Raw genomic sequence first — 13,644 nt, 5'->3', positions numbered from 1 at the left:
ATAAACAATAGACAACGGACCACTGTCACTGAGGTACCTGAGAAAAAGCAAGAACATTTTCTATACTATTTTTGTCTGTGTTTTTATGTAATATGTGATCTTTCAACGTTATCCTCTGTGTGTTTAATAAATGTCAGAATAACCATTTAAAGTCCATTCTCGAGCCTACCTTTCCGACGTACTGCATGTCCGTGCCGGTGTATTCTTCCAGCAGAAAGAACTGGTTCCACATCCATCCTCGTTTGGAGCGTTTGAGCGGCGCTCCGTTAGCGTCCTGTCCCGTTAGCCCCGGGTTAGCAGCCCCTCTGTGCCCCCCTGTAGTAGTCCTCCGAAGGGCCCTGAGCCCAAAGCAAGGGGAGCTGAGCTGGCCCAAGAAGACCCACAATAGCACCAGCAACGTGCACGCTTTCCGCCTATCCATGGCCGAAAAGAGGGCTTATTGTTGGGGGTCAGAGCATAGGATCAGTCCTCATGTTGTGGATCATCTACTGAAGCAGGGAAATGGGCTCCACACACTCACACAGGTCAGCAAACAGCACCTGGAACATTTAGAAAAAGAAAAAAGAAATCAATATACTGGGAGGAGAGGCAGCAATTTTGCCAGTGCACACAGGCTCTTTTTGGAGTCGAAACCAACACAGCTGAGTTCAAAGTGTTTTGAAAATGATGCACTTACAAAATTGAGTCATAACCACCATGGGCAAGGGCAGTCTCAATTACAGGACAAAAAAATCAATAAAATATATGATGATCTCTTATACCAATTAAATGAAAAGTAGGGCTGTACTGTGTGATATTGACAAAAATGAATATCTCGATAATTTTAGGGGATTTTTACCGATATCGATAATTGACAATATTGTGCATTCTTCAAAAATATGTAAAAATATCATTCAAGACCAACACAGCAGAGCTTCAGGCTTTGTAAAGATGTCGCACTTTCAAAATTGAGTCAAACGATGCAAGGGTATATCTCAATTGAATAAGAAAAAATCAATAAAAGATGAAGATCTCTTTTACAGCAATTAAATGCAAAGCAGAATAAGTAGAGCATGAACAAAACAACACTTTAAACAAGTACCAGCTGTTATAATGGAAAAACAATTGGATTGCGAGAATGCGCCGATTAAATCAATTGACCTAGTTTGATGTCACAAAGTTACTTGCACTCTAAATGCATGTGCTGGTGTCTCCTTTGTACCGTTGTGTGACTTTGAATGGTTTTCACGTGTGCTAGCCATGATTTGACATCCCATATAGTGCTGAAATTGTTAATCAACTGATCAATTAGTCTTGTATTAAGCAAATATGCAACGCAATGCATGTAAATACAGCTCCGGAAAAAAATGAAGAGACCACTCCAAATGTTCAGTGTCTCTCGTTTTACTATTTAGAGGCATATGTTTGAGTAGAATGAACATTTTGATTTTATAATATAAACTACTGACAACAGTTCTACCAAATTCACAATAAAAATATTGTCAGTAAGAGCATTTTCAATAAGTAATGTAGAGATGAAGATTTAAGAAGAATCCAGACTGGTCTCTTAATTTTTTTCCAGAGCTGTATATACTGAGACTTTTAAGTATTGGGTTGATAGTCAAACTGGACAATCTATTTGAAAATGTCACCTAGGTTTCTGGGACAATACGTTTTGAATTCTTCACTATTTATGGACGTTTTATGAATGAAAGAATGAAGAAAATAGTTATCAATTGATTCATTTTCATATTTTCTAAGTTGGTTAGGGCCCTTTTCCCATACAAATGCATCTGCAGCATTTCCCATTAAGATGCATGGAGATACATTAACAAGGTAGAAAGACATTGGGTAAATAATTACAGGTCAAAAACAGGCAAGAGACAGAGGCCAACACCATTACAGCGGTTTGAAGAGCATGTTATTGACTTTCTCTGCTGCTGCTCAGACACACACACACACACACACACACACACACACACACACACACACACCCTCACCCCTCCCCACACACACACACACACACACACACACACACAAGCCCTGATATGAATTCATGTGCACACACACGTACTGCATGTTGAATGTCAGTCAATTCACTGATGGACAGGCTGCCGAGTGCTGCATGCCTATAACCTGATAAACAAGAGATTAGAAAATATATCTTACACACACACACACACACACACACACACACACACACACACACACACACACACACACACACACACACACACACACATCGTATAGACTTACATCTTGTAAAGCATGTGTAGATCAACTTTTATCTACATTAAGCCCTCTGAATACACATCTAATAGAGTGCAGGGGCTCAATTCTGTTATCTTTTTAAACAATCTACTACTCTGGCATACTTTGTTATCGGCCCCTGCTGAATGCCAATGTAGACCCTGGGCCAATGTCAAGCCCGGTGTATTACCTTAAGATCAGTGTAAAGATACAGCAGGACAAAATGACTGTTTGCAAAGCACATAAGAGAGGGGATTTGATATGGGCAGTGGGATTTCTCTCAGTCATTTATATCAACCCTCTCCCACTTCCCTCTTTATATCTAACATCCTGTGAAGACTTAAGGCTGCGTTTACATGACAACTTTCTTTCCTTTTTTTACGTTTTTTGAAATCGTGCGGGTTAAGGCGACACTTGTTGGAGGAGCGTTAAAGCTATAATGCGTAACTTTTCCATATGAATGAGTGTCGGTTACATTCAAGCCACATCGCCAAATGAGTTGACACAACGTTGATTAAGCCTATCAGCGCCACAAAACTCTCTCTGTATTTCTCAGTATGGCCCGAGAGTTCAAAGAAGAGCCCAAGAAATGTTTCAGTTGTTGATGCTACTGCTAAGAAAAAACCTGGACGTACAGCAGAAGGTATAAAATCCATGCACGATCACCGCTCCATCCATTCACCCATCTGTGTTGAAACTGTTTCCATTTGAACGAACCTTTACTCAACGCAAACTGACAAATGTATGAAGCAAACGGAACAAGTGAAACTCAGTACAGGGGTTTGGGAGAAGGGACGGATAGATAGATAGATAGAAAGAGAAAGACAGACAGACAGACAGACAGACAGACAGACAGACAGACAGACAGACAGACAGAAAGAAAGAAAGAAAGAAAGAAAGAAAGAAAGAAAGAAAGAAAGAAGGCCATGTACTGTATTATTTGCTTTTGTTCTCATTACCCCTCCCGGGCCGGTTGGGCTGATATCCAGTGTCTCTGTGCTGGGAGGGTTATCAGTTTGGGTGCGCTGGGGAGCGTCTGAAATGTTCGCCCCTATCGCACGTTCTCAGAAGGCGGGTGGAGGTAGTGAGGGAGTATGGGTGTGTGTGTGTGGCTGTGTGTGTGTGTGTGTGTGTGTGTGTGTGTGTGTGTGTGTGTGTGTGCGCGCACACGCGTGTGCGCGTGCGCGCGTGTGTGTGAGTGAGTGAGTGTGTGTGTGTGTGTTTGTGAGTGTGAGTGAGTGAGTGTGTGTGGCTGTGTGTGTTTGTGTAGGTGTGTCTGTGTGTCTATGTGTGTGAGAGTGTGTGTGTGTGTGTGTGTGTGTGTGTGTGTGTGTGTGTGTGTGTGTGTGTGTGTGTGTGAGTGTGAGAGTGAGTGGGGAGTATGGGGTGATGGTGTCTAGTCCCAATGTACTGTGTGGCAGGTCTGGTAGTCACAGAGTGAGTGTGTTAGGGAGAATGAGGAAAGTGTGTCTTCTCTGGTCATGAATTAAGTGGCTTGACCTGCATACAGGAGCCAGACAGACAGAAGGGAGTGAGGGGGAAATGGAGCATGTGAGGAGGTGTGTGTGTGTGTGTGTGTGTGTGTGTGTGTGTGGGTTGCCAGGGTAGTGCCGAAAAGTGATTGTCTAAGAAAAAAGTGATTTCAGTCAAGTAAAAAATGTATTTCAACAGGTGAAAAGGGAAACTGGGTGGCCCTCTAATCTGTCCCACATAACCCAGATGAATGTTATTACGTTGGTCCTAGGCAGAAATAACCTTGAATATGAAAAAATTACCAAACACATATATGACCCACTTCTTGGTTTTATTTCCAGTATGTTTTTGATTCTAAAATGACATGTATACAAAAGTCCCAACAAGCACACAGGAGCGTTTAGTGAGGTTGTAACATTCAAAACTACTAAAAACTACTGACAACATTTCTATCAAATTCCAACCGAAAAATATTGTCATAACAAGTAATGTAGAGATGAAGATTTAAGAAAAATCCAAACTGGTCTCTTCATTTTTTTCTGGAGCTGTATAACTAGACTAAAATCACTGTTTGGCACCACACAGGCTAAGGGTGAGCGTAGTCAGTCGCGCTGTCACAATACCAATTTTCTACAGTGTTGTGACAGCACAATGTGTGGTATCTTAAAAAAAATCTGATACAGAAGAAAAAAAAATGTCAAGCAATGTCAAACAAGGAACAACCGCTGAGCTTTATACAAACAGATGTCTCACCACTATTGACTGGAGTTCCTTTAAAGACAACTTCTGTAAAGGCTTTTTATTATGGGGGGGGAGGGGATAGGGGGGGGGTCTTTGTCGGCTCAATAAACAGAAAAATACAGTAGGCTATGCTGCATATCTCACTTCTGTGCCAGTCAGTCAAAGCAGCTAGCTGTGAATACGGATTCGGTTTAAAAAAACATAATGGAGAGTTTGATACAGTTTTTTTTTTGTGTGTGTGTGTTTTTCTTTAAAGTTGTGTTTTGGCATCAGTGGGTTCCTTTGGCAGGCAGTTCATAAGGACGACTGTAGTGTGTGACTATCTTGTTTACTTTCTTACTCCTCTTGAAAATGCACCCCGCAGTGCTCCGAGGGCGAGGGTTCAAATATCATGTAGAATAGCTGTCGACTGTAAACTGTTTTTTTTATTTATTAACAAAGCTGTGGTGAGAGCAGAGTTTGACTATTAAATAAGAGGAGAGTCTCACAGTGTTAGCAAGAAACTGCATCTATGGTAGGGTATGAAGCAGTTGTCATAACAGTATCTTCCCAAATGCTGGCTGAATGGCCCACTTAAAGGCCTACTTCACCGGTGGGAATATGAAGGTGTATTAATTTAGATAGTTTCTCAGGTTAGGATGAACCAATTTAAATTTGTTTGCACATTTATACTACATATGATCTCAGAATTCAATACACCTTCATATTCCCACCGGTGAAGTAGGTCTTTAAATGATTATTGAAAAATTAATTTATTGGTTTTATATCTTAAACTAAATATTTCGACTAATTGATTTCAGCATGACATTAGGCCTATAAAGCTAGCTGTGTAGGCCTACACATTGTAACTATAGTTGCTGATTTTTCTTTGTGTAGGCTACTGATAAGAATGGATGATTGCATGATCACACACTGATACTAGGGACAACTTTGAAAAATTCTAAGCAAATTATTTATTTGTTTAACCTCAAGATGAGTTGCTGAACTGCTGTATGTCGTCTGCATTTCAGAACACACTTTAAGCTTCAAGCATAAAGTTTTTTGATATCCTATGCAGTTATAGTGACAACCCTACAGGGCAAACCGAGAGAGAGAGAGAGAGAGAGAGAGAGAGAGAGAGAGAGAGAGAGAGAGAGAGAGAGAGAGAGAGAGAAAGAGAGAGAGAGAGGGAGAGGGAGAGGGAGAGAGAAAGAGAGAGAGGGAGAGAGGGAGAGGGAGAGGGAGAGAGATAGAGAGATAGAGAGAGAGAGAGAGAGGGAGAGAAGGAGAGAGAGAGAAATAGACAGCGAAAGAGAGAGAGAGAGAGAGGGAGAGAAGGAGAGAGAGAGAAATAGACAGCGAAAGAGAGAGAGAGGGGGAGAGAGAGGCAGGTTGAAGGAGAGGTAGAAACGTCCTGTCAGAGCTAGCGTCAGCAGCCAAAGCCCATCCATTACGCTACCTGTCTTCATCCAAACAGCCAGCCAAGGCTCGCCCTAGCTTTCCCCTTATGAGGCAAATAGTGCAGCTCAGGGGGTTAGGTCCCCGCGTTGCACTTTAAATAGCGCTCCTACACACACACACACACGCACACACACACACACACACACACACACACACACACACACACACACACACACACACACACACACACACACACACACACACACACACGCACACACTGCCTACTTTGCTTGCATAGGCCTAAGCTGATATGCATTATCGCTAGGGTTTTTTTCCCTGTTGAAAGCCAGTCACTTTGCATGTGTCCTCTGGCGGGGTCAACAGTGCATGTGCTGATGGAGGCAGGTGAGAGTGAGATGGACTGTCAGTCGTCTTAGTAACGCCCCATAGAGAAATATAGTCTCTCTACTTTCGCTACACTGCTAAAAAATTCAAAATCTTACCAAGTGTTCCAATTGGTCCAGCTTTTAGTCAAAATACATACAGCTCTGGAAACAATTAAGACACCACTCCAAATGTTCAGTGTCTCTCGTTTGACTATGTATAGGCATATGTTTCAGTAGAATGAACATTTTGGGTTTATAATATAAACTACTGACAACATTTCTACCAAATTCCAATACATTTTTTGTCATTAAGATCATTTTCAATAAGTAATGTAGAGATGAAGATTGAAGAAAAATCCAGACTGGTCTCTTAATTTTTTTCCGGAGCAGTATATGAATCATATTTAATACAAGACATTATCAACATTTCAGTGAGATATAGGGATTAGTAAATCAATGCTTGAATTGAAATGAATATTACAAGGCTTCCTGATAAAGGGTATTCCTCTAGTAACACATGCTCAATATGATTATTGCTAGCTAATTATTTCTATATTTCTGTATGTATTGCTATTTTTCTTAACTTATTTTTCAAAAGGCATTTTTATCCAGTGTATAAACTGCAAAGCCCATAGCAGAATATCTGTTTCCTATCCAAATTTGCTAGACTACTACATGATATTTTCTCCACTGCTTCTCTCTCTAGTATTTTCCCTTTATTATTTCCCTCCCTCTCTCCTACTCCTAGAGCACTCGACTTTATGAATTTACTTAATTGACGCCGGTTGGAGTGAGCATGTGGGACTTGGTGAGCTATCGATTTGCTGTAGGCATTCGGCGTAGTTTGAAATACCAGTGTGTCTCTGGGGTGGACTCATGAAGCCTTTCTTCTCTCTCCAGTCCCCCCCCCCCCCCCCCCCTCCCCCCAACCCCCCCTAGCTACTTGGGGAAAGGGGGCCAGCCTTTCGCAATAGATTTCTTCATAATGTCACCATGTCAGAAAAAAAGCTAATGCTTTCACTGTATGGAAAAGGGGGGACTCGGTGAAAGTCCCTTAGGAGCGCTAACCCCTTGACCACATTTGTCAAATCAAACCCTGGAAGACATGTTGTGTTCAGTTTCCCCTATGCCCCGATAATTCTCTTGACAAGGGGACTATACGTCAAGCTAGCAGGACTAAAGTCAGCGAAAGCTTTAGTATTTTTTTTGTGTTGTTGCCAGAAATGTCACAGTGGGTTAGAAAATGGTCTGGTGTAAGTGCAACATGTAGCCAGTGGCCATGACAAAAGGCCTTGCCTGTTTTGATTTGTACTACAAGGGAGGGGTGATGTTGAAAGAAAACATGGAGGGAGAATTTTCTGATATTTTCGTACAATTTGGATCATATTTGTAGTAATGGTTTTCACTTTCTACTGCCAGTAAGTAAGTACATTACGCAGATTAATATGGTGATTATGTGGCAACAGTGCAAAGCAGATGGGTAGTCTGATAGAGGTCAAGAAACACAATCAGTGTGACATTTACAAACTAATCGCACTAAATTGGAAAGGTAAGTCTGCTGTTAATCTCCATGAAAAGTTCAGCGACTGAATAAATGGTTCAGCTTTGACCTTCTGCACTTGCCGTACTTTTTTTTTTATCTCCACTAATTATCAACATTTGCTTTTACCTCGCAATAAATTTGGTGTTACTAAAAGGCAGACCACGGTGAAAATTAGAAATTAGAATCATCTTTACGAAGCATTTTTTTCTTTCCGATGATCATGGCTATTTAACCAATCAACTCAAATGTTCACTAGAGTGCTTGTAGACAGTTCGCTAAGGAGAATAACGATGCAAGAGGGATTGCGAGAGAGCCAACAGCATTGCTTGCCCCAAAATATGGACAGAAGCCAAATGTACGTAAGAGTCCTGTATATGTTCATTCTGCCGGCAGCTATTTCTGGTCAGCTTTATCCTCCATGATCATTATTAAAACTAATTACTGTTTGAGCACTGCCACCTACACATGTGCAAGGATCTCTTTGCACTTTTAAGTTTACTTTGAATAGTGGCCCTTTAGTTTTAGACTCATTTTATTTAGATCAAATATATTAATTTGTTTTCAATACTAAGTCTAAATGTATCTGTATGTTAATAGAATCCTAATATGAAACACCCTATTTGAACAAAGCAAAAGAACAACAATGATCACCAAAACTACTAACCCAACTTGTAGAATACCTGAATTTTCCCATGAAAGAAACCGAAACTAGGGCAGGACTGTGTAACCATGGCATTGGAAGTGCTATTGTAAGCGAGTGTGCTCATGTTACAGCCTAATCTACTCCCTTGAACTCCATGCATACTTCATTGTAATGTCAGTGTTTCCAGATATCAGTAATTAACTTGGTGAGTACATTTCTACCAAAAAAACAATGTATAGAAATACTAACCCAAGATAAAAAAATTAAATAAATATATATATATCTATATATCCCTGCGTTCCAACTCATATACTCTTTATTTTGACTATACTACATACTAAAGAACAAGGGCCACGGGAGAGAAAAAAAAAATTAGATAAGGACGTTTTTTTTTTTCATTATGTCGAGAAATGTCAAGAATAAAGACGAATACTGCTAAATGCAATTGGAGTTAGTGGGGCATATGTATTTTCAGCATACTACAATTGACATGCATGTATTGGGACATCCTAGATCTTTTTTTTTGGCATACTAAATATTATGGAAGTATGGGGATTGGAACGCAGGGTATGGCAGGACTATGTAAGCATTGCATAGGAAGTGCTATTGTCAGTGAGTGTGCTCTTGTTACAGGCTTGAACACTTTTCAGTCAGTCACTGATTTGTTATAAAAGGATCAACAGGTTCTCGTCTTTCCCTGTTGGCTTTTTACTCCGGTGAGCGCCGCGCCCGCCGACCGTCATAATGAAGGTGTGTAATCGAACATGACACCTTCATTATATTCTCCCAGTTAAGAGCCAGTGTTTACAACAAGCACAAGCAGGCTGCCTTTATATTTTCCCACTCTCTCTCTCCCTCTCTCTCTCTCTCTCTCTCTCTCTCTCTCTCTCTCTCTCTCTCTCTCTCTCTCTCTCTCTCTCTCCTTAACACGCACTCACTCTCTCGCTTTTGTCTCGCTCTCTCGCCTGCCCTTGACGTTTGCTTACGTATCATGGGCCATTTAATTGCATTATGAGAAAAAAAAAAAAAAAGAGCTTGATGGAAAAAATGAAATTGCTTTAAATTGCCTGTCACAGATTGTGTGAGTGCAGTAACCATGGAGCAATAAGACTTCTGTGTGTGAGTGTGCATTGTATTAGGTTGCTGGGGTAAGCAAGATTAATGCCAGTGCTGCCAATTTTCAAACACACAAACACACACACACACACACACACACACACACACACACACACACACACACACACACACACACACACTCACACACACATCCTGATTCTACGCTCAAAGAATTGCCTGGGATAACATTTTGGAATGGGAACAATTAGCTATTAAATGTATCTATTGGTTGTATTGACCGCGAAGATAGAGACGGGGACACGGAGTCACACAAATGCATTCGTCGATACATATTGAATCTGGCCAAAGCTAATGGCCCTTTTTTTCCAGTGCACATGTTGCTGTTGCACACACACACACAATAATGTCCGGGAGGCCTTTTAGACCCAACTAGCCTTGAGTGGCCTACTCCTATGTATGTGCTATACGTAGCTTCTTCTATATAGGGTTGGGTCGATATGGTCAAAATCTTCTATAAGTAATTTTATAACACTGTAGAGCATTTTTCTGTCAATATAGTTCAATAAAGTAACTAAGAGGAACTTTTTAATAATTCTGAAACAGTATAAAATGACATGTAACAGCAAACGAGTGCAAAGAAGGCTATTTTTATATAGTTTTTCTTAATGGCTTTGTCATGGGTATACGTTCACCCAGGAACTACAGCTGGCGTAGTAAAACGAGAAGCTGGTGCAAAAAATACCACACCAGCTGGGCTTCTGTCAGTCAGTGAGTGAGTGCAGTTTGGGGCGGCAGTGGCGAAGTGGGTAGGGAGTTCGCCTCTGGTGTGCAGGGTCGGAGGTTCGATCCCCGTCTCCCCGCCACATGTCGAAGTGTCACTGGGCAAGACACTGAACCCCGAATTGCTCCCGATAGTTAGCTTAGTTAACTTAGCACCCTAGTGCTAAGCCTACCCTGCGTGGTAGCTGCTGCTATCGGTGTATGAATGTGTGTGTGACTGGGTGAATGTGTACAAAAACAATGTAAAGCGCTTTGGGTCTGTGATAAACGGAGATATAGCGCTATACAAGTCCATTTACCATATAAAAATCAAAGAATCACACACATTTCTACTCTAGAGGATATATTAAAAAAAGTGAACATACTTGAAGTTTCCTGCAAGATTTTTACTCATTTTCCATTTAGTTGTCAAAAATAAACTAGTGCACAAATAAAATGTCTGATAATGATTCAACTCTTCAAAAGAAAAAAAGTATGTTCAAGTTTGACATGAAAATAGTAGGTACTAAGTTTTTTCTTTCTCCGCGGTATTAAACAGTATGAACAAATATATATATTTTTTTAATTACATTTGTATTTTTCAAATATCTAATATATACATTTCTATAGTCTTATCGTATATTCCATCATACTGCCGGAACCCCTATATTCTACCTTTCACTTCTTGCTATCTATTTTCTTCCCCCTTCTCCCCTAACGAGGGTGTATGAGCGACACGGTAAAGCACCCTATCGCGCCCGCTGAGCCGAAGACTTCCACGGCAACCCAGCCAGAGCCCCCGCGGGTGCAATTAAAAGTGAGAGAGGAGAATGTCAAGCAAAAGGGTGATGAGCAAGGGAGAGAGACTAGGGACGGTCGGTGTGTGTGTGTGTGTGTGTGTGTGTGTGTGAGGGTGTGTGTGTGTGTGTGTGTGTGTCTCAGGTAACGTGGTCATGTTACAATCCACAGAGGAGGCCCTTAAAGGCTGATAATGTGCCGAGAGGTGTCAGTGGCGGCAGGTTGTTTGGCGTATATACTCTGCTTCCTACACTTCTCCGCCCACCTCATCTCAACACTCAGTTTGTTAGGAGGAGGACGAACAAGTTAAGTTACAAATAGTACACTCTTATATTTTCTACTGCTCTACATACTACAGCTGCTCATAACAAGTATGCAGTTATAGCATACAGTAGGCATACAAATGGGAAATACTTTAACTTTTTTTAACTATTTTTTTTTTTACTATTCTACATACTACAGCTGCTCAAAACAAGTATGTTAGCATGCAGTAAGCTACGATTGGTACACTCTTTTACTTGGTAATTTCATCATAAACTTGCGCCTTGAACTCGCAAATCGCCCAAAACAACTATCTGTGTTGTACACTAAAAATCCCAGTCCGAATGTAGTAGGGCATCTGGGTATTTTTAAGCATGCTTCATCCTACCACATGTATTGGGAAAACCAAAATCTTTTTCTTCCATACTACAAAGCAGGGAATTATGGGTATTGGAACGCAGGGACATAGTCAGAGTAGGTTTCTGTGTTATTCTGTTTCGGTGGAGACCTTTATAAGGGTGAATCCCAAGCGTGAATCGGGCAAAACCGGCATATATACACTCGACCCAAATCTTAGGCTTTCCATTTGTCTTATTGCCCCATGTGGGTTAGTGGTTCACAAACCCAGTTCCCCCGCTGGCAAATGATCAAAAACTTGCTGTGAACTTTTGCTCTTTAAAAAATGTATGAAAAACAAAGTCTAGTGTGTCCAATTGTCCTTGCAGCTAAAATGGGGACAGCTCAGAAGCGACCAAATGAGAGAGAGAGAGAGATGGAGTGAAAAAAAAAAAAATCCCTACAAAACCTGTCAATACATATTGATCTTTTGTTTAACTGAGAAACAATGTCTAGACACACGGCCGACCACATTGTCTTGAAAATAAATGCAGCCCACACTCCCAACGTGACATACAGACGCACAGATTAAGGCAAGGGGAAATTGATCACTTAAAGGAAGATTTCAAAAAACAGACAGGGGGATATTTGCCACAAAGGGAAAACATATAAAAACAATGTCCACAGATTTAAAATGCTGGCAAATAAACAACAGCAATATCACCCAGTCAAATTGGAATGCAAAAGCATCGGAGTTCCAGAGTCAAATTTAAGATTCGACCTACGGCACTGAAATGCCATCGAGATTTTGTTAACGGTTCGCTAAAGTCCCCCTTCTGCTTCTGACCCCCCCCCCCAAGATGTGTTACCAACATTTCACCTCACTCTTTTTTTATATATATTTTTTGGCAATTTCAAGCTCTATTAGGTAGTACAGAGTTGAAATGGGGAAACAGAGAGAGAGAGAGAGAGAGAGAGAGAGAGAGAGAGAGAGAGAGAGGGGGATGACCTGCAGTAAAGGTCCATGGTTCAGATTTGAACCCGCGACCACTGCAACGAAGGCCGGAGCCAATGTGGTACGCACTCTATCAACTACGCCACCAGAGCGCCCAATTTCACCTCACTCTTAATAATATTATTTTAAGGATGGTACTCCAAGCTATTTCCATATTTGAGGAAATATTGAGTACATGTAACCCTCATCCTACCAAGATACACTTTTTGTCATATCTCAAATGTGCTTCATTCTATCATTCCAAGTTTTCACGACTTTGTCAATCAATGTGTTCCTAATGACATCATATCATTCTCTCCTGTTTCTCTCTTAATTGCTGCTTTTTGGGGTAAGTTTGAGCCTCGAATTCTGCAATGTTAATAGGTTGAACTATTTATTTAGTTCATGATGCCAGGGTTCAAAGGAAAGGCAAATAAGCTTTTTAAGAACTAATGTGGACTGTACTTGGGTTCCATGCTAGAATTTCTATTAAAGAAAAGTATATCATTTCATTTTAAAAAATATGCAAAAATTGACTTGATGTTGTTTTTTTCATAAATTCAACATCTAGTCATGTTTTGAGAAGAAATACGTTTTTTTGCTATGATGGTATTTTCTTCGAGTAGGGTGTGTGTGTGTGTGTGTGTGTGTGTGTGTGTGTGTGTGTGTGTGTGTGTGTGTGTGAGAGACTGGACACCCCAGTCGATAGTCTATGTATGTTGGCTGGATAAGGGTTGATACACTTCAGGTTACAACAACCAAAACGACATCAGCCTAGAATTGTGTACTATGTGCTTAATCAATTCCCTGATATACGAGATGATCGATTGACAGTTACTCAATATCTCAGTCTATCCCTTGTCATATACAGAGGGTGTGTGTGTGTGTGTGTGTGTGTGTGTGTGTGTGTGTGTGTGCCCGCCCGTCCAACCCTCATTCATTCATTCATCCACCGCTCCAGAGCTCACTACTGCAAACACATTACCTTTGCCTGGCTGCCCAAATGCATACCAAATAACCCACA

At 40.9% G+C, this 13,644-nt stretch overlaps 1 protein-coding gene across 1 annotated transcript in view; it reads right to left on the bottom strand.

Moving 5' to 3' along the window:
* LOC307268117 (cadherin-10-like) overlaps nt 1-13,644 on the bottom strand; it is an 87,379-nt gene that overhangs the window by 49,459 nt on the left and 24,276 nt on the right. The window contains exon 2 of the mRNA XM_080050640.1: nt 170-539. Within this exon, the coding sequence (XP_079906766.1) occupies nt 170-421 (252 nt within the window). The 5' untranslated portion in view covers nt 422-539. The remainder of the gene's footprint in view (nt 1-169; nt 540-13,644) is intronic.

The sequence above is a fragment of the Ammodytes marinus genome (genome assembly GCF_949987685.1).
Source record: "Ammodytes marinus genome assembly, chromosome: 21".
In the NCBI taxonomy this organism is placed as follows: Eukaryota; Metazoa; Chordata; class Actinopteri; order Uranoscopiformes; family Ammodytidae; genus Ammodytes; species Ammodytes marinus.
This window is presented reverse-complemented; position numbering and strand designations above follow the sequence as displayed.